The sequence below is a fragment of the Gopherus evgoodei genome, chromosome 5 (genome assembly GCF_007399415.2).
Source record: "Gopherus evgoodei ecotype Sinaloan lineage chromosome 5, rGopEvg1_v1.p, whole genome shotgun sequence".
Classification (NCBI taxonomy): Eukaryota; Metazoa; Chordata; order Testudines; family Testudinidae; genus Gopherus; species Gopherus evgoodei.
Genome location: NC_044326.1, coordinates 118,651,763 through 118,672,395, shown reverse-complemented (window position 1 = coordinate 118,672,395; position 20,633 = coordinate 118,651,763). Strand labels below are relative to the sequence as shown.

The window sequence follows — 20,633 nt, the reverse complement described above, 5'->3', positions numbered from 1 at the left end:
GGCAAACAACCGTATATCCCTGAGGTATTCCCTTAACTGTAAGAGGTACAGGGGCATGCTTAAGGCACCTATGTCCTGTTCCTTCCAGCCCTCTCATAACAAGTCCACTTTCCTCACAGCCAGTGACCAAGTAGTTCGAAGAGAGAGAACGCCACAGAGGCCTGCAGAATCCCCTTATGGCAAACCTGAGTGGCAAGAATAGCTTGCCCGAATGCTAGGGGTTGTTCCTAACAAAGCATTTCAACAGTTCTTTCAGGGTCCTATTAAATCACTCTACTAGGCTATTAGCCTGAGGGTGGTATATCAAGGTTTTCAGGGACTTGACCTTCAAAAGGAAGAATAATTCTTGCATCGGCTGGGAGGTGAAGTTAATCCCTTAATCCATTAGTATTTCACGGGAAAAATCCCATGTGTGAGAAGAGCTTCTAGAGCTCTGGTGCTATCATCATAGCTTTCGCAGAGAGAAGGTCTACAGCCTCTTGGTATCTAGTAGCATAGTTGACAATCACTAATGTGTACTGATGCCCTGATGCAATCTTTTTTAGGGGTCCGACCATGTTCATTCTGATTCTTTTGATGAGTGTCTCAATCAAGGGGCAGAGGGACCAAGGGCCCCTTAGGAATCACTTTGTTGCTGGCTAGCTGGCACTCCAGGCAGGACAAAGAGTATTCTCTCACCTCCTGATGCACGCCTGGACAGTAGAATTGGGCTAATACCTGTGACAATATCTTCTCTTTTCCCAGGTGTCCAGCACAAGGCATTTTTTGTGTGAGCTGCAACACTGTCAGGTGGTACCCGCGAGGCACCAGAAGCTGGGCCCTCACTATCTGGGTTTGTTGATCTCTTTTGATTCAATACAGGTACTCTTTCTTGAGTACAGAATGCGGATACTGCTCACCGCCCTGAGGCTCCTTTATTTTTCTGTTTACGGAAGCCAGTTGTTCATACCTATGACTCAGCGTAGGGTTGTTTCTCTGTTCCAGCATGAAACGCAATTTGCAGTTGGGTGGTCCACTGCTGCAGCCATTGCTGCTGGAACTGCTGTTGCTGAGTAGCTTGCTGCTGCTGCATTTCCGCTAGCCACTTATACCACCATCCCAGTTTCATCTTTCTCAGACCTGCTGAACTCTATCCCCCTCTATGGCTTTTTTTTTTTAACTTCCTCTATCAGGGGTAGTTCTCCACCACTTGTGGGGGGATAGGGGCTCCCCTGGGTCCTGTAGCACACAAGGGGTTCACCAAACAAAAGAAACAAAAAGTTCCCTTTCTCTCTCCTTCCCAAGGGCGGGAGTAGGAAGGAAAGTTATCAGAGGGAAAAAAAAAAGATGGTCTGTCTCTTAGGCAGTCTTTTTGGTCACCCTCTGGGGGTTTGGCCTATCAGTGGGTATAGTGTCTTTAATCAGGGTTCGGATGTGCCTCCAACCCCTCCTTTGGGGTCACCCTGCTTCACACTGATCTGTGCTGTCTCAAGGGTGGCAAGGTCAGTGACTATCTTCCTCTTTGCTGACTGATCCCTGTGACCATCAATGTCTTAGGTAGAGTAGTTGTCTTCCTGTTCACCACCATTTCCTGGGACAGGTTTTCCCTTTTTAAGCTTCCCCACTCCAGACAGAGCAAGTTTTACAGGCACACCTGGTTAGTGCTGGCGAAGCCCAGAAGAGCTTGTAAGTCTTCTCTCTACTAGAGTGAGGGTGGGCCCCTCACAGCAAGATTCAGTCTACCTGATTACAAACAACTACCAGTAATAGACCATTGCACAATTCCCTGTGGTAATTACACAGGACAAGTTAGTTTTGTATTTACTGGAGTCTTGACAAAGAGGAGCAGTTACTTTATAATCTTCCCTTTGTTGCCTGAAATAACATCATCCATAACATGTTTTGGTGACCTTAAAAAGGCTGCCTGTGTGCTTTTTTTTTGTCTGACTCATGAGTTAGGATCATCTATTAAATGCATGCTATACTATCCCCAAGGTGACATTTTATTTAGTCTGAGGATCAAAATCTCCACCAACAAACTCCAATAAATAGGCTCATTCCTATCCAAAATTCCCAAGCAATAGCTAATTAGATGAGAAATAATTTTGTATTTACTATATATTTTGTATTCAGAAATAGATCTTTCTTGTCTTTATGCCCAACACAGTGTATACTTTGTTTCAGAGGGTAACAAAAATAAAAGAAGTACTGTAATACCTTAGAAATCTCTGGTTCCTGAGAGAAATAAATCTTTGTTCACTATTTCTAAATAAACCACTAACTTGACTAAGTATTGCTTGTTTGTTTGCTTTTTCCATAGTCTAGTTCAGGAAAAGAGACAGCAGGAGAGGGAATATAACTTTATTTTTTAAATAAATCATTTCTATAAGATGATCAAAAGTTATTCATCATTTCCATAGCTAAAAACACAGCCATGATGAGACAGGAGACCTGCCTGAAAAAGTTCATCTTACTTTTTGATCATAAATAGGATGCTTTCTTAAGAACAAACAGCCCTAGGCAGTGAAGGCCAATGCTGATGTAAAGTCTTTTATTTTAATTATTAGGATTTGCTGTGGTTGGGGGAACAGTTGGCTTAAAAGAAAGACTTTAAAAGAAAATCTCTACAAACTGAACTATTTTTAATATATAAAAAAGCAATTACTAGCCATAAAAAGTCATTTTACCCAATAATTGCTGTTCTGAATGCATGTCTTTTCTTTTGGTCCTTTTAAGTTAGACAAGATAATACAAAGATAGAGAAGTTTTTTCATGATTGTTTGGTGTCATAGAATCTGTTTATTATTGTCTGGATTCCTATCAAATGTGCTTTGGTACTTCTGCTCTTAAAAAAAAAAAGAGAGAGAGAGAGAAAGAGAGAGAGAGAGAATTCTTATAATCAGGGAGAATTTTCTGGGCAAAAAAAATGAGATACAGATTTTTCCACTATGAACACAATCACACTGAAACCTTAGTGAATTATGCGGCCAAATTGTCAACTGGTATAAATCCAAATTTTGCATCAGCTGAATAATAAAAAAGAAACATTTATAAATTATTAATAATAATTACTATTAATAGGGTAAATTGCCGGTCCAGTGGCTTCTACAGAGTGACAGTCTGTAGACTTACATGGCCTACTTGGGTTCTGTAACTGTAGAAACAGACTTCTCCAAGTTCAGCCACTCTACATATCAGTTGGTCACAGAGCAATGACATCAGAGGATGCATTATACATGTGCAGAACCTCCCAGTGTCCTGACATGGGGCAGGCTTTTCCACAGCTGACTGATGGCCATGGAGAGACAAAACTGGCCATCTGACCCAAAGACCTCATTCTCAAACTGACATTTCCAACATCCAACTCCATCTGTAATCCCAGGATCTGAACAGGCCAAAGAATCTATACCCATCCCCTAGCAATCTTGGGGCGAGGAGAAGAGGAGGAGCAGGAGAAGCAAAGACCTTCTCACTGACCTCTTCCAATCCCCCACAAGATGTTTGTTCAATGTATTTGTTTTGGGAGATGGAGGGGAAATGTGAGGCAAATGGGTCATGAGTAACGCAGGGGAAGTTCATAAAGGTGAGTTTGCTGGCCTCAGGCAACTTTATAACTTTAACAGTGGAGTGGCTATGGGCCCTTTCCTCCTCTTCACAGTTAGCACCAGGCCTCAGCTTCCCCAGACAAGTTGGTCCAGAGTATGACAATTGGCACAATCTGATAGGTCTTGTGTGCGCATCATTGCCATGTAAACTCTGCTCAGAATCTGGCTTGTGGTCATCATAAGTTTGCATAGCTTGCAGAGGTCTTGAATTATCTGCACAGTCACTTTCACTTAACAGTTTTATGTATACATTTCAGGCAAATCTTCCTACACACACAATATACAAATACCCAGCCAATGAGACACAAATAGTAAAACCTTCAGAAAGACAAAGTGTATTGGCACTGCAATGCATATTGCTATGAAAAAAATTCATGACTATAATGCAGCAATTGTCCAGATCCAATCTGAACATCATCATCTTGTTAGCACTAACATAATTCAATTCCATAATTTTCCCAGCTCATAAATATGTACATATTTATTTTTGTCATGAAATACAGTAATGATTTTTATATATCTTTTATGGCAGAAACTGTCCAAGAGACAAGGCAAAACATGAGAAAAGTCACTTCTGCCCTATGCTTTATCCCTAAAACCTTAATGTGGGTTTAGAATTAAAATCAAAGCTCCATAACTATATTGCAAAATATTTGTAGCTGTTATTAGTGTCTGGTTTATGTGTACCAGAGACCAGATTATTCAGCCAGGTTTCCCAAGCAATATGTTAGTAAACAGGATTTTGTTCAGTAATTATATTAAATATGTCCATGCAAGCTCTGAATTAATAACAAATGGTATTTTACTGTACTTGATAAAAGCACTAAGCAGCAAGAACTAATGATGGCAAAAAGGTCTCCTCAGATTCAATAAAGGTTTCCATGTGAAAATCTGTCAACAAGAAAAAGTCACTGCTTATAATTAAAAACAGGCTTTAGTGCAGTAATATGTTTATATGTTCATTTCCAGAAGGGAAAAAAATGCAATTAAATTACCCTCCTTAAATTCTTTGGTTCACTAACACATGCTCTGTTCTGGGCATAATATTGATGAAAATGCCTTGAAATTTGGAAAACAAAAATGAAAGCTAGGCTCATGAAAGGAAGAGTAAAGAAGTTTGTATTTTAACCCAAAGCATTAAGAATTTAAGTAACCACTGTGAACATATATGCAGGGCTTTTGCCGAGGGTATGTCGTACATTGAAGGACAGCCCTACACTTGTTGGTACTTGTACAGGGTTTCGCTAATGGACTGATAATAGAAAAGGGGGAGGAGGAGGTTATAGTAATACTTCACAGTAGTTGTGAATGTGACTGTAAGTGATTAATTACTGCTCTGTTCCCAGCTCTCACATTAGCTTACTAAACAACCCTGAGTCTGACTCCACAATGGCATTATAGTTGTAGCGCAATTATCTATTTTCACAGGAAACTTTAAAATGACCTATCAAAATAGGGTTGGATGCCAATATAATTTGGGCACTAAGCTCTTTGTACTTTAGTGGGCTCTGTGATCTCTCTATGTTAACAGTTTATGGTTGGTTTTAAATATGAGTAATAAGCTTTGTAAAGAACACATTTATTTTCACTACATTGGCATTTATAATTTTTACTTTCCTCTTAGCAAACATGCATTAAGCATTTCTACAAAATATTTCTCAATGTACTTTTGGAAGCAGCTTAAGCAGGGCTACACATTAATTGCTTTAATAATGATTAACTACAATTTAAGCCCATTCTAACACAAACACTGCATCTTGAAAAGTTCAAATGCTTTCAAACTATTGCAAACAGACATATTTCATATACACCAGGAAAATACCTTTTTTGCTTGAAATTCAATTCAATACTCCTTGTACAAGAAAAATCTCCCATTGACTTCAATAGAGGATTTTCTTGAACTAGAGCACAGTATGTTTAATGAGCAAATAACAAACTAATACGCACCTTTGTTGCACTTGCGCTGATTTCAGAAGCATAATTTCCTAAACTTTTCCAAACAATATTGATTTAACTTTAATTCTCAAACCTGTCACTCATGGCTTTTCTTATTACCATTGTATGCTGCTAATTAATATAGCCAGGTGGTTACTTTAGTTTGATTACAACTCCTTCCCCACTCTGCATCTTATTACTATCAGAAGACATTTGCTTTCCCTAATGTATATAGTTTTAGAAAAATTACAGAAGTGCTATTGCTGCATTACATGAAAAATTCTAATGTACATTTAGCTGACATAGCATCAGCTGCTGTTTAAACTGGGCTTAGCTAATGGACTTTTAATGTCAGTGGGGTAATGTGCAGTTACTGGCTATTAGCAGGAATGGACCCTTTCTATAAAAATCACTTTTCCTCAACTGTGTTGTTTGAACATTCCTTTCTCTGATTTAGTGACTGTCACCAAATGCAAAACAAACCCAAGGACATTGGAATCTGCTGTTATCTTTAAGACCAATTTATTAACCTTACCCCAGCCTCAGACAGCAAAATACATTTTCTACGTTTGCACTGCTGATGGTGAAACTTTTGTCTTTGAAAACAAAATCCTACTTGCCTTACTTAAGCAACTAAGTTCCATGGAAGTCTGTGAGGCTAGGTGGATGAGTAAAGAGAACAGGATTTGTTCCAAATATTGTATCAAATGCTTTTCTAAGTGAGAACTCTTTTTAATGAAAAGCAAATATTCATAGACAAAGCTCATCAGCAATATGTAGCAAATGACTAGTCCATGTGGTGTCACTCAGTTATTTTAATTCAGTTTTCATCCTGTGATTTCTTATAAATGCAAATGTAAGACTTCCCCTTGGAGACTACAAGCCACAGAAATATTTATGAAGAAATGCAATGAATTAACACTGCTTTTTGCAGTCGAAAGGGTTCATCCAATAGATATGTTCAATACACAAAATAAATGTAAGAGAAAATAAGATCTATGGGGAAATATTGCAGGGCAGGGAATGGACAGATACTAGCAAAGCAAAACAGTTATTGTCTTCTACAGTGTACATGCAAAGTGTTTGTCATACTGCATGATAGTGAATGGTTTTATAGAGGATAATAGCCCTCTATTGATATCAGCTACTGGGGGTATTCTTTTAGCTCAAATTGTAGAGGCCTGTGCTTTCAGTGCTGAAGGTCTATGCTGATTGCTCAGGCAGGAAGTCATTACACCAGTTATACGTAATATATGTTTATGTGGATATGTACGTATAGTCGACCAGTTGCTGCTGTCTAATGTTAGGTTAGGGTGACAAGATAGCAAGTGTGAAAAATCAGGACAGAGGGTGGGGGGTAATAGGCACCTGTGTAAGAAAATGCCCCAAATATCTGGACTGTACCTATAAAATCAGGACATCTGGTCACCCTAATTAGGGTGCCAATCTGGTGTAATTCCATAGACATGAAAGGAGATGCTAGTCACTGGCAGCGGAATTTAGCCAATAGTTTTTAATGTAAAACAATGTAATTAATCTTTTAGCAGCTAAAGACCACTTCACTATGAACCAGAGGCAGAGAAAGAGGCATGAAATCATTCAACTTACTGGGTGAAATACTACCCAGTACAGAGGGCCAGCCCAAGTCCTACACACCACTTCAGCCTCCCTTTTGCCCTGTTTTGAAGATTTAAGTGCTGCATATACTTTGCGTTGATCCTCTGCATGAGGGTGAATTGTACTAATTAAGAAAACCAAAATATATGCAACAAGTATCTTATAGTAAATACGATTATATCCATAAAGGTTACAATATGAGCAGGGATGTTTAGGACTCAGTGAAAGGTTTGTCTTTCAACGCCTTTCACCAGCTTTGAGATGTCTTGTTATATATGTCATAGACTCAAGCTGTAAGAGCAAGCGTCTCTCTGAGTCTCCATTTTTTCCCCTGGGGGATCCCACTCCACTGAGGGCAGGATGCTCTGTGAAACCTTGTTCAAGCCCAGGAAAAGAGAACAAAATACAGAGCTGCAAAGCCCCAGGTGGCTCGAGAGCCACAGGATTAAGAGGTACTGTTGCAAGCTCTTGTAACAAGTAAGCCTCCACATTCATCTAATGTATTTATCAATGCATGTTAAGACAACAGAGCCAGAACATGGACAAAATCCTGCAGTCCTACTACAATGACGCATAGCACCATTTACTTCAATGGCTCTTTTGCTTGAGTAGCAATCAAGTATATGAGCAACTCATTGCATAATACAGTTTTTTTTTACCTCCCTGTGTACAAACTACATATCATGACCCAGATTCCAATACACAGTATCATTACTGCATAGATAATGCCAGATCATCAGCTGATGTAAACTGGCATTCAAGTCAATGAAGCTACACTAGTTTTCACCAGATGAAGATCTGGCATAATACCCCCAAGGAAAAAGTACCAAAGCCTTCTTTGCTGAACACTGGCTGTCACAGGGTAGGGAAAGTAACTTAACTGGCATCTCAACTGACCTTCAGCTCCTGGCTTACCTTTTAGCACTCTGATCACAGTGAATTCAATTAAGAAAACAGAGCAAATAGTAACCTAATTCCATTTCAGTTCAGCAGTAAGGAACACAAGGACAGCTATGGAGCTCAGTTTTAGTTGAACTAGAGGCTGAAGAAGTTACTCTAGCCTTCGGAAGCTGGTGAAGAGGCAGAAAGCATCGTCTGGAGCCATGTTTAGGGCGACTACATGAAATAAGTTTGTCAGAGGAATGTTGGCTTGGAACAAACTAGTGCACAAATTTGTCCAAAAAGCTCAATGTGAGGGTCACTAGCTATCCAGATAGGTTCTGAGCCAACAGAATAAGGTATAGAGCCCATTGCATGAATGGAAGATCACATTCTTCTCCATTTAACACATCCCCATCACATATGTGGGCAGAGAGCTAGGTCTGAACTGAAGTGATGGAGGTTTATAGAGCAACACGAAGACACAGTCTCTAAGCTAACAGAAGAAGCGTTCCTTCTTCCAGCTATAATGAAATACTAGTATCAAAGGGGACTGGGAGAGTTTTATTGCCATTGTTCCCAAATCATGAGACACCAAGAATGGTACTGGCAACTTGCCTGCGTAGGATCCCCTTGCCTGAGGGTCAGACCTCATTCCATGTCTATTTACATATATTTTAATTACGCTACACACCCAAGATATTTACATGGACCTGAATCTTCTTTAACAGATTAATAGAAATAGCTTGTTTAACTGGCAATAAAACCCCCTGTAGTTAATCAATTTTGCCCTCACCCTGGAATACAAGAAAGTGGCACTGCAGGCTTCATAATAGCACTCATCTAAATACATGTGACCCTCAGAATTCACTTTGGACACCTGCGTGGCAATGTGATTTGCTTAAGTTGTGGCTACTTATTGCTATTCCTGGTAGCTCATTATTTGTAAAATTGCAGTAATAAGGCTGACACCGAAAATCACTATTAATGTTGTTAAGAGGGGAGAGAAGAATGTGTCTGTACCAATTTAGAGCACAACTGGCAAAAGTGTAAGTTAAATTTACAAAGAAAAAGTAGGCTAATTCAGACTGAGACCGTGGGCATGATTAAATTCTCACTTACACTGGGGTAAACTAGGAGTAATTCCACTGTAGTAAGTGTAATTACACCAATATAAGAATAGTCTAACTGAGAACAGAATAAGGCCCATTTGCTAAATTGGCATTTCTGTGTCCTAATTATTTGCTCCTCAGATTTTCTATGACTGAACTGCAATTAACCTCATTCAGTGGTACCACATTATTTTCTTGCAAACTGTAAATTTTCCAACAGAAACATATGTGTTGGGACTGTGCAAAGATAAACCATGCATTTTAAAACTAATAAATAAATGAAACACTTCATAAGAGTGCAATTAATCATCTACCCACAATCATTTCAGCAAATTTACTGTAGAGCTATTGTTCTCTAAGAATCTTTGTACTAAGTATGTTCCCAGAGTATCCACTATTCATTTCCATACATGAAATATACCAGACACAAGCAAAGAAACTTCTTTGGGACTACTGGTTTTAACAAGTTTCCAAACAAGCTTGAGATAGAGTCAATTTCCTTTGAAGGATCTCAGAATGGTTAGTTGCATGTTCCCTGATATATATAACTGATGGAATTCAAGATTTCTCTAACAATTACATCCAGCAGCCAGGGGATCAACAAAAACCCAAGCTTTCCTTTTCTCAAAGGATACACAGTTAATCCACATAGCTTAACATTTCAGCCTTTCAGTCAGTATGAGACTAAGCAATAAAGCTACTTTGCTTCATGTAAATGGCTGAAAGGAGATTGGTAGATACCAGATAATAAGCAAATGCTCAGCTGTTGCCAGGTCAGTTGAACCTTACCAAGCTCCTCAGCACTATACTTGGTTGTTACCTCAGCAAGAGAAAAAGATGCTGATTTAATTGCCTAGGCAACCTCAATGTTTATGACTTCTACAGGCCCTTATGAGTGTAAACTGACTGATTAAAATGCAGAAAACAGTCAGATAAAAGGTTAGTGCCCCGAAAGTAAAGAGGAAGGGTATGATTCTAACTTCACTTACACTAGTGTTTCCATCAAAGTAACTCTATTGGACTAGATTCTGCTCTGTGCAAATTCTGAGTAACTCCATTGACTTCAGTGGAGTTACACTGATGTACGGGAAATAAGAATCAGGCACAGTTTTTAGGCGGTCATATTAATTAGTAAGAACCCATTTCTGAGTTATGAAACACTGTTTTGTCCTTAGGCTTTAATACTTACATTTTTTCTAGATATCACTAGTGCATACAAATAAACCATAAATAAGCAAGGATAATTTCAAATTTCATGAAGTAATCTAATATCCATCAAGGTAGCATTCCTTTTGTGCAATCTGTTTTACAAATTGTCAGACAATTTGTGTGGCGCAATGAGCACAATCTTCAGCATCCGAGAATCCTGAGTTCTAATCTTGGCTCCACTACAAAATCATTGTGTGGCTTTGGGCAAATCCTCTTACATCTCTCCCTCCATGTTTCCATCTGCAAGAATGGGAACAATTATAGCCACAGCAGGAGATTCTGAGGATTAAAGAGTAAATGTACACTAGGTGATTTCCCATCCCATGCTACAGCCACACAACGGTGAGTAAAACTTCTCTAACAGGGAATTAAAGGTTCCTCCAGTGTGGGATTTGTGCAGCTGATGTAGAGCAGACAGCCATCTGTGCACCACCCATTTCTGTCATGGCTGTGTAGGGGACATGCCGGGCAGGAGCAAACATGGCCAGAACACTATTGTGTTCCAGTGCTCCCTGCTGCTGTAATGGTCCACAGGCGGCTATTACAAACTGGTGCAGGTTTGGGTAGACAGGAGACGGCTCTAACTTGCACCAGGAGCCAAACTTCCTGCTCTGAGTACCTCTACAGAAAGAGTTGCAACCCGTGACAGCGACTCTCAGAGCCTGGGTCAACAGATTCATAGTTGCAGGGCTTGTGCAACAGTGCTAAAGATAGCTGTGTAAGTGTTTGGGCTCAGGATCTGATGCCTAGAGAGAGTGGGCTTCAGAGCCCAAGCTGCAACTCAAGCTGCAATGCCTAAATAGCTATTTTTAGCACCACAACGCAAGCTGAGTCTCTGTTGATCCAGACTCAGACTCACTGTCGTGGGCTGTGTAGACGTACCCTACTCTGGGGTTTGGCAGAGTGCAAAAGTGGCTTTAAAGCCAACTTTACCTCCCCTTCTTTGTATGCACCAAGTGGAGGTCTGGCACCATTGGCTGTTACTAGGCCATAGTGCCTGATTCTAGTTACATGAATGTAAAAACAATGTAATGGAGAGGAGAATCAGGCCCAGGAAGTGCTATAGACATACAAAGTATTATTGTCATTAACCAGTTTTGTAAATCAAATCTAACTGTGTTTTATTTTTAGTAGACCTGGTTGGGAAATGTTTTGTTTTTTCCCATGAAATTTTTTTATGTAAATTAATGTTATTGTCAAAAATGTTTCCACAGATTTTTTGTTGTTGTTGTTTTCATTGAAATACTGAAATATTCTCAGTTTTTAGCAACTTTAAACCAAAAAGCCTTGACCAATTGGGCAAACATTTTTGGTTTTACTGAAAATTTTCATCAGACTGACTGAAATTTTTCAGGTTTTGGTTAGAATTTTTGGTTCTTCAATCAGAACAACAACAACAACAAAAAGTCAGAAAGGACATTTCCCAGGGAAATGCCCCCAATTGGTAAAAAACATTTGATTAAAAATTTCAGTCAGCTCTGATTTTTAGATAATGGTGTGACAACATATAGAAGGAGCTCCTTCAATGCCGGTGTACAATGAGTTACAAGGGTTGCCCACGTTTTCTGCTTATAAAATGGGTTATTTGGGGTGGGGCTATACAAGCTTCAGAAGCAATTACTATCTGAGGGGAAGGTTCTGTGCTCTCCCTTCGTAGCTTGCTGAAAGATGGAAATGCCTCTGGTGGTTGTTACCAAGTGTTCTGAGTTGCTTTGTTCTTGTTTCTCAATCTTTTTTGTATTAACAGAGCCAGCCCTGAGGAAAGGGACTTCAACTGAGCTAGAGTTTGGGGCTTCATTTTATTTCCCTTGAATAGCATATCTGCCTGTCAGCTTACAATCAGCCACATTACATTACTTAAATCTCATTGCCTGTGTATTCCTGTATGATGACAAGATTGAAAAAAAAAAAAGCAAGTGGCATTGTGCAAAATGACTATGTTTAATTAAGAAAGGGTGAAGTCCTATTAAATCTTCAGGATTTCACCCACTGCTTATAAATATTGAAAATGGAACCCCAGTTAAATTTGGCATAGGGAAATGTGATATTTGCAATACCAGTAGAGCACCGAAAGAACAGTGTTATTATTGGTGTGACACATTCCAACATACATTTCTTTTCATTTTCAATATATTTAACATTATGCAAATTAAGCTATTGTTTGGATGAAGTGTGCATCCCAAGGGCTTAATGTCATTTCCTTAAGATTGCCTGTTTGATAGACAATATTATGATGGAATGCTCAAAAGATGTCTGATCTTGATACTGGACTCTGCGGAGCACATGCACTAAATCACAACATCACTGTTCTTCTCCAGTCCTTGAAAGCTGTTGGCAGTGAACTAAGTCTTCGTATAACACTGTTCTATGGCTGTGTTGATGGTGGTGGTTGTAGTAGACTGGAAAAACCCTGCCTATCTCTTTTATTCCTTGCATTTGATCCCTGACTTACACTTTAAAAGCTTATACTATTTCATCACTGCAAGTAGACTCTGAAGGCAAAAATGGCTAATGAAAATGACAGGCAAGCTAATGACTGTTTTATCAGTGCTGACGCCAAGATTGCTGCCTGCTAAACTTGAACACCTCCACTGGGTGGCTAATAATGTGTACACTTGACAAACTAAAACATTTCTCTCTCATTTTCAAAAATAAAAATAAAATAAATATACCCCCTGTTCTTTACTGCCAGTCATACACTTACATGGAAACATATCACACCCTAACGAAAGAGCATTCAGGCTTTAATTAACCTTTATTTTAGAGCAGAATGTGCTCAAATGTCATGAATAGAAAACATTTTTTTTAATTAAAAAAGCTATCTATGATTTTGAACAATTGATTCCTTACATTCGATTAAATCCTCCTGGTCTGACACCAGCCTCCCGATGAACTTTCTGAGTAAAGCAAGCAGGATTCGGCCCGTTGAAAAGAAACAACTCACTTTTTACAGTAATTAAAAAATCTTTTTCTGGCAGGCCACAAAAGCAATGTTTGTGCCATTTTCCAAAAGGATAATTGGACCTGATTCTTCAAAAATTTCATTAGGTTCATTTGAATTCCAGAAAATTAACAAAATGAATTAAACTTCAGGAAACAAACATGTTATACATTATAAAATGGACCAGTGCTAATTAGATGACTGTGTTGCTATGTTGAATGAAATTTCTCCATTTAGGTTCGTTTTTCAAACCAAAGATTTACCTAGAAGTTCACACATGCACAAATGGTCTTATCATGTATGGTAAGAAAGCACCCTCTAATGTTCTCCTCCTGACTTCAGAGGGTATTGGGGGTTCTCTGCACCTCGTACAATTGAGCCAAAGGAGCCTGCTGCTCACAACATCAGTCTTTTACTAATGTACAAGTGTCAGCATAGTCACGTGAAAATGCCTTTTAAATATAAATATAATACACATTTCCTTCTTTTTTGATCTGCAGGCCAGCTATGGAACTGATTTGCCTACATTTTGAAACATAACTTTACTCCTGCTTCCAAGAATACTGTCTTTGAAAATTAAATTAAGAAAACCATTTTAATATGTTGAATGCTGTTTTCTTTTAGAGATTTCATGTCACATACTAAGTTTTTCCCAGAATGCAGTGAAGAGACAAAGTTTTGAAACTGTGATTTTAAGAAGTCCACGTGATCAGTGATTCACATACGACTAAACACAAGAGAAGGGTGACTACTGATCATCAAAGATGATTAAATGAACCCATGTATTTTGGTTAAATAGGCAACCAAATTACAAGGAGGGATACAAGTACGATGGAAAGACATCAGAAATGGTGCTGTACTCAATGTTTATACTTTTCATAAGTTTTGTAATGTGGCTCTAGTGACTGAATACTTATAAAGAAAAGGACAGATTCTGCATCCCTTATTCCCAAATGAGAAGTGCCCGACTCCACAGCTGGCCCCATTGATTTAACTGTGATTTGACTAAATTGCCACTCACTCAGCAAGTAGCTTTAATGGGCTATTTTGATTTCAATGAGGCTCCTTGCAATACTAAAATCTGAATAAGGGATAGCAAAATCTGGCCCAAAATGATTAATGTCATTGAAACCTGCAAGGGCACATGACTTTAAAATAAATTAATTTTCACAGTGAAATACTAGTCGGCACTTTCTTTACTCATACAAATACAGTTACATCCACACTATCAAATAAAAATGGTCCACTGATGCATCAAGATAATTAAGTCCCCCCTCCACACACACACACACACACACTCCTTTTGCAACAAGATGCATTTAGGTATTTAATTAAAAAGTGCATCCCCAAAAGGTTAGTATATTCACATGTTATAGTTCACTTTTTCCGGTCCAAGCATTTTCAGACTGCTGCCATTGCTAATAAAGGGTTCTCTGAATTAGGACAAATATCTGCACATATGGCTCTTTTATGGTTTTCTTTTTAAATTATCACTTTAATTTAATTAGGTTTTGGGGATTAAGATTAACAACATTTTCTCTCTCTCTTTGTATATTTTTGTTTGTTTAGAGGTTTTTTTGGTTTTGTTTTGTTTTGGAACAATTGAAACAAAACCTATCTAATATGCATCACCTTTGCCTTTCATTTTGCCCAGCTCTCACACCATCATTACTAGCCCAAAAATCTGTCTGTAACATCCTCATCACTGTGGTATCTAAGTGCCTTACAAGAAATGATAGCAGCTGCAGTATAACTTCTGAAAAACTTTAATGTGAACTCAAAGGCAGAAATTGGTAAGTGGAAAGGCAGATTCCCATTATTCACACAGAACAGGCATATGGAAATAACAAATACTCTAACTGGAGTTGAGCCTGAGTTGGTTAATTCAGATGTGGGTTGAGATCTGGACATCCCCTCTCTCAAAATTTGGGGTTAGTCATATTTTTGTCCTGGGCATTGTCCAAAATCTTACTCTGGTTTGGCCCACTGTAGAGATGGGCCACAATCTGGAATATCAGATCATGGTTTGTGTCTGGTTTCCTAAGCCTCTTGATCCTCAAAAGTTCAGGGTATTTGGATTTGGGGGTTCTGGTGTATATTACCATTTAACTAAAACACTGGGGGCTTTTCATATGATTTCATGACAACTGAAGAAAAATATTTCTATGGCTCCAGATAAAATAAAGAAGTTAGTAAAGTAGAAAGTGTATGTCCTTCTGTTGATGGTTAGTAGCTCTGTTGAATGGCGTATATACTGACATTCTGAGACACAGAGATATCCATCTCTAGAGAGAGGGGAAAAAATCCACCAATTACTCAATTAGTGGACTTATTTTCCAGGAGACATTGGAAAGAGGAGGAGAGAGAGGGCTCCAAAAATGCCCAAGACATCCTTACCCTACTTCAAAAGATGAAGGGAGTGGAGGGGGGAAGACAAAAGTACTTGATAGTTATGAAGAAATAGTATTAGAGCCAAGTAAAATTAAAACAATGCCCTCTTTCCTTCAGTCAAAAGACAAACAGTGCTACATACTAAAGAAGGGGGAAAATGGGGGCAGAATTCTTTTGGAAAATAGCATCAATCCGGTCTGGATTTTGCAAAACCAAAACCAGCAGTGATTTGGAGACAAGTCCTCCAAAGATCAGAAGACTATATATGTGTCAGAGAAAAGGATTCCAGTTTGTCTATTTTCTATTGCTGGTCACACAAACAGTTCAAAGCAATATAGATGCAAAGTGTGAGTATCCATGGGTAGAGGGGAATGGCCAAATTAGAGAAGGACTTTGGATTGCAGGTTAAATAAAGTGGAGGGAAATCTTACTCAACCCTGTATGGAAAGAAAACGTCATAACAAGGCTGCAGTTAAATTGTAGCACCCTTTGTCACACAGCACCATTAAAAAATGGAATTTGACATATATAGAGATCACCAAAGCAATATACCGGATCTCAAGATCCCCAAACTCTGAGAAAGATCGCAAATCCAGATCTGCATCTAAATTTGTTCTAACAAACAAGAAATGGAAAGAGAAATCTGGAAAACCCCCAAACTAATGTATCCTAGCCACATTCTCTGTGTTCTTTCACTCTGGCAAATAATATATTATCTATTACAACCAACAGAAAAAGTCACCAGTGATCTGTCCCCTTCCTCTCACTGCATGATCACAGCTATATTATGTGTCAGGTACCATATTTACTAGTCTCTTTGTAGTTTACATTGATACCTTCCTCCGGTCTAGTGTGGACTGATCCTCCCCTTACCTACTCTGGTGTGTGCGAGGAATCAGGTCCAATGTGCTTTCGGTTTGTTACACAAAGTTTTGTTACAAAGAGTAAATGTACGAAGTAGCAAAAACCAAATAAGGCTTAGTAATATGTTAGTGACAAATAGAAACTGCAAGGAGCGCTCTGTGTCTATGAGAAGTGAGGGCAGAGAGAGCTGAACTCTTGGGTTCCTCTTCCACTCCCTCGTCCCATCTGTTATGTGAATTACAGTTCTCCTGACTGCTTAATAGTTGAATATATTTCTACTGATTGTCCAATCTCTTCCAAGAGGATCCTTTTTCCTCATGACCCCTATCTACAACTATCTTCATTGTTACATACTCTCTAATATAAAGGTTTACATACACACAGTACCATTAACACCTCTATGTAGGTAACATGTAACTTGCCCTGGCTCAAACTTGAACCAGCGATACAAAATGATGGGACAAACAAACACAGAAGAAATGCAACATGATGCTCCAAAAGTTTTATTTCATTCACATTTTCTGTAACCTCTTTTTCATGATCAAGTTTCTGATGGACCTTACTTATGCTGGCAAAGACCAGGTCTCAGTAAAATGAGGTAAATCTGAGAATAGGATAAAAGATCCCTTGTACTGACAGGAAATTGATCAGAATAGTCACACAGAGAAACATAATATACAACAAATATATCTTCACTCAGTCCTAAACAAGAAAGCTCTTAGATCTGTGACAGTCAGCCAGCAGCACCAGAGTCCTCTGAAACCCAGAGCCATCAGCAGCACTTTGGTATAGTACTGTCAAAAAGGTCATAAATGAGTGTGCTTTTAATCACAGGATGATTATACAGGGAGAGATCTGCAAAGTCCTCTCAAGAACCTCCCCACTGAGATCATTTTTAAAAGAATTCCTTCATGTACAGTATGCCAACACTCCCCAATAAAATCTATGTTCCTAAAACATATTATTGCTTGGCTGTGACAAAAAAAAATCAGCTTCTAATATTTCTTTTTCTACTTGGTAACCATGCAAACAGCTCTTTCAAATGCTTTAATAAACCTGATCTTCATTATGTACAGTATAGTGCCACACAGACGCAACCAATTCCCACCATTTATTTACCACGTTGTCACACAAGCAACCCATTTCCATTCCTTCCATTACTGGAATGAGAGGGAGTCGGAGGGGAGGAAGAGACAAGCAAAGTTTTATGTGCAGTCAGAGTATGAGAGAGAAATAGTATTGTACAGACATTATCTGTAGTGCGATGGCCAGGACTAGTGACATATACATTCAGTGCTCTTTGTGGTGTGCTCGAGAAGTAGCTAAACATTCACTGTGAAGGGTTGGAAGTAATGATAGTTTTGAAAAGGGCATTTTACGGTTCCTACAGGCTATAATAAATACGCAGTTGCAGATTTATTCACAGAAAACTGAACAAACAAAATAAAAAAGAATTACATTACACTCCACCCATTTTAACTCCCTCTGGGCATATGAGATTTTGGGCAGGGAAGAAAAGGATAAAAGGAGGATCTGCTTCTTTTCAGCACAGAGAGGAGAAAGGATCAATTCCCCTGTTTCCTCAGGCTATCAGAGATTTACAGAAATGGCTAAAGGAATATACAAAGAAACACTATCGATACTTCCAATTTGCCATTCAAGATGCCAAGCCCATCCTCCTCACATTTCCAGTATTAATCAGCTTATCTTCCTGTTTGACTGTCTCTATTGAACTTGCTTTGTTCATTGATTGATCTCTTTTCTTTATTTTGACGTGATAAGACCTAGGCCGAGTTCTGCTCCCAAATTTCCGATCACCGCCCTTTTAACATGATGTGTCTTTATCTGGTGCCTTCATTAACTCATTCGTCCTAGTCAGGTTCAGAGGGTCTCTTTCCAGCACACCCAATCACAGAGATGTTAGAGCAGCAAGCAGACACTTACGAACAAAACACCAACACACAGACATACACCTTTCTCTTGACTGTGCCTGATTTTAACCTCCGCAAGTTCCCACTGAAGTTCTTTTCTCTGCTTAAGCTTTCGGTTCTGCAGTCCAAAGAAACTGATGCGAACAACAGCTCAGAGGGTATGCTGAGTTTCGGGGTGAAATGGAAGGGCAGGCGAAGGAGTAGGGCAGCAGAGCCTTCCTTACAGAGGTGGAGGGTTATTTTATTTGTTTAAACGAACTTGTCAGGTCGATAACCCAGGAAATGACTATGATTAATCCAATCACAATACCTGTTTACCCGAGCTACCCATCAGGGACACTAGCTGCGGCAATACACACATCACACACCGGTCGCTCAGAGGGAAAGGCACAAGAGATAAGGGACCGTGGCAAGAAGGTGCGAGCGCCCAGGTTGGTATGGGAAGTGCAGACCAGCTTCGGGATGCCTTCCCCAGGTGTCTGCCCTGGGAGTCAGCGGCCACTGCTACCCGGCCCACCGCCCCCTTTTGCCACTGATGACAGCCTACCACCCAGAACTGAGGAGCCCAGATGTCCTCTTATTGGAGACCCATCTTGGGTCAGTCTCCTTCTCCATCTTCCCAAGATCCGGCAAAGCCATTTCAGCAAGGGAAGGGGGAGAGAGGGATGCGATCAGACCAGAACCTCCCGAGCTCCAGCAGGACTTGAGACTTTTCGGCACCACCAATATACACTCACACGTAAGCTGCAGGGCTCCACTACATGTGGATCCGAGCCTCCCCTTCTCTCTGCTCCCGGAGTGGGAGAATCCGAGCGTCCATACAGCCAATTCCTCCGACCCCCTTCTGTTCAAGTTACTCTACAGCATGGGCAGGGAGGATGCATGTGTGCAGAGGAATGTATCACACACAGACAGACAGAGGAATCATCACAAATATGCACTATGTGCCTAAATACACACAGATGCAAAGAACACGCACATTAGAACAGTGTCAGCTCCTTATGCCCACCACTCTTCCCCCCCGGAGAAAGCTCCCCTGATCATTTCAGTTAGTTGGATGCATTGCGAGAAAGAGAGAAAAATTTCGTCTTCTCTGTCCCTTTTTCTATAGCTCTGCAAATCTCTAGACAGATAGATAGAGAGATAGATGGGCTAGCTGGGGAAGTGGGAATCCAGGTACACAGTCACTACTGTTAGAGGAGTTGAGGGAGGAGAGGCTGGGTGGGTGGCTAGCTGAGTCCCTCCCGAGTGGCTTACCTTGCGCTGCGGAGCCCGTGGTGCTGGCACTCAGGATAGCCAGGGCAGGTAACACGAACGTTTGCAGTAAGTATCCCAGTCCCAGTCCGCATCGGGCAGCCGTGCTTTCCAGACCTTTCCCCATGGCTGGGCAGAGAAGCAAGCAAAGGAAAAAAACACACCACCACCAGCAGCAGTCCTCAGGAAGAAGCAAGCCCCGCACTCCACTTTCTTTGGGCAAGGGGGGAGGAAGGGAAGAGAAGGGGGGCAGCTTTTCAAGAGCCCCTCCCTTCTTCAAGTGGCTGCTTCTCCTGCCACTCGTCCAGTCTGGAGAGCCCAAAGGCTGCCACCAACGTGCCCCGAGTCTGCGCTGCTTTCACAGCCCCCCTGGCTTTGCCACCGCACCCAGGCACAGGAGGAGAGGTGAGGAGAGGAGCCCTTTACTCCCCACTGGTCTGCTCAAGGTTGCGCGGAGGAGGTCAGGTGCCCAGGCTGCTGCTGCTGCTAGGTGAAGAGGACTGGTCATCTCATAGTCTTGAGAACAAGTCTGCGGGAGCTGAGTCTTGCAGGGGAGGAAGAAGCGGCAGCAGCATCCTAACTCCGGCTGGGGGCGCGTGGATTTGCATATGCGCCAGAGAGCGCGCGCAAAGTAGCGCCCGGAGAGCTGCGCGCACACCTAGCCCCGTGCATGGGGGAGCCAGGGACAGAGCGCCCTTGCCCCTCTCTTCCTCCTGTGAATGTTATCGAGGGGAGCGCAGCCCCGGCTAAGGCACATTGCTCCATCCAATGGAGCTCAGCCTTCCCAGAGACACCGGCAAAACCTGCGCTGGATTCCCGGACTGGACGTGGCCCGCTATTGCCCAGGCGGAGGGAGAAGGGCTCTTTTGCCAGCCCGCCTGATGAAAACTGCAGAAAAAGAGCCAGGAGACACAAT

The 20,633-nt window shown here is 40.6% G+C and overlaps 1 protein-coding gene across 2 annotated transcripts in view; it reads right to left on the bottom strand.

Annotated features, from left to right (window-relative positions):
• UNC5C (unc-5 netrin receptor C) overlaps window positions 1-20,410 on the bottom strand; it is a 358,155-nt gene extending 337,745 nt beyond the window's left edge. For both annotated transcript variants that reach the window (XM_030565104.1, XM_030565105.1), the window contains exon 1: window positions 19,721-20,410. In XM_030565104.1, coding sequence (XP_030420964.1) covers window positions 19,721-19,844 — 124 coding nt within the window. In that variant the 5' untranslated portion in view covers window positions 19,845-20,410. The remainder of the gene's footprint in view (window positions 1-19,720) is intronic.
• Window positions 20,411-20,633: the final 223 nt, after the last annotated feature.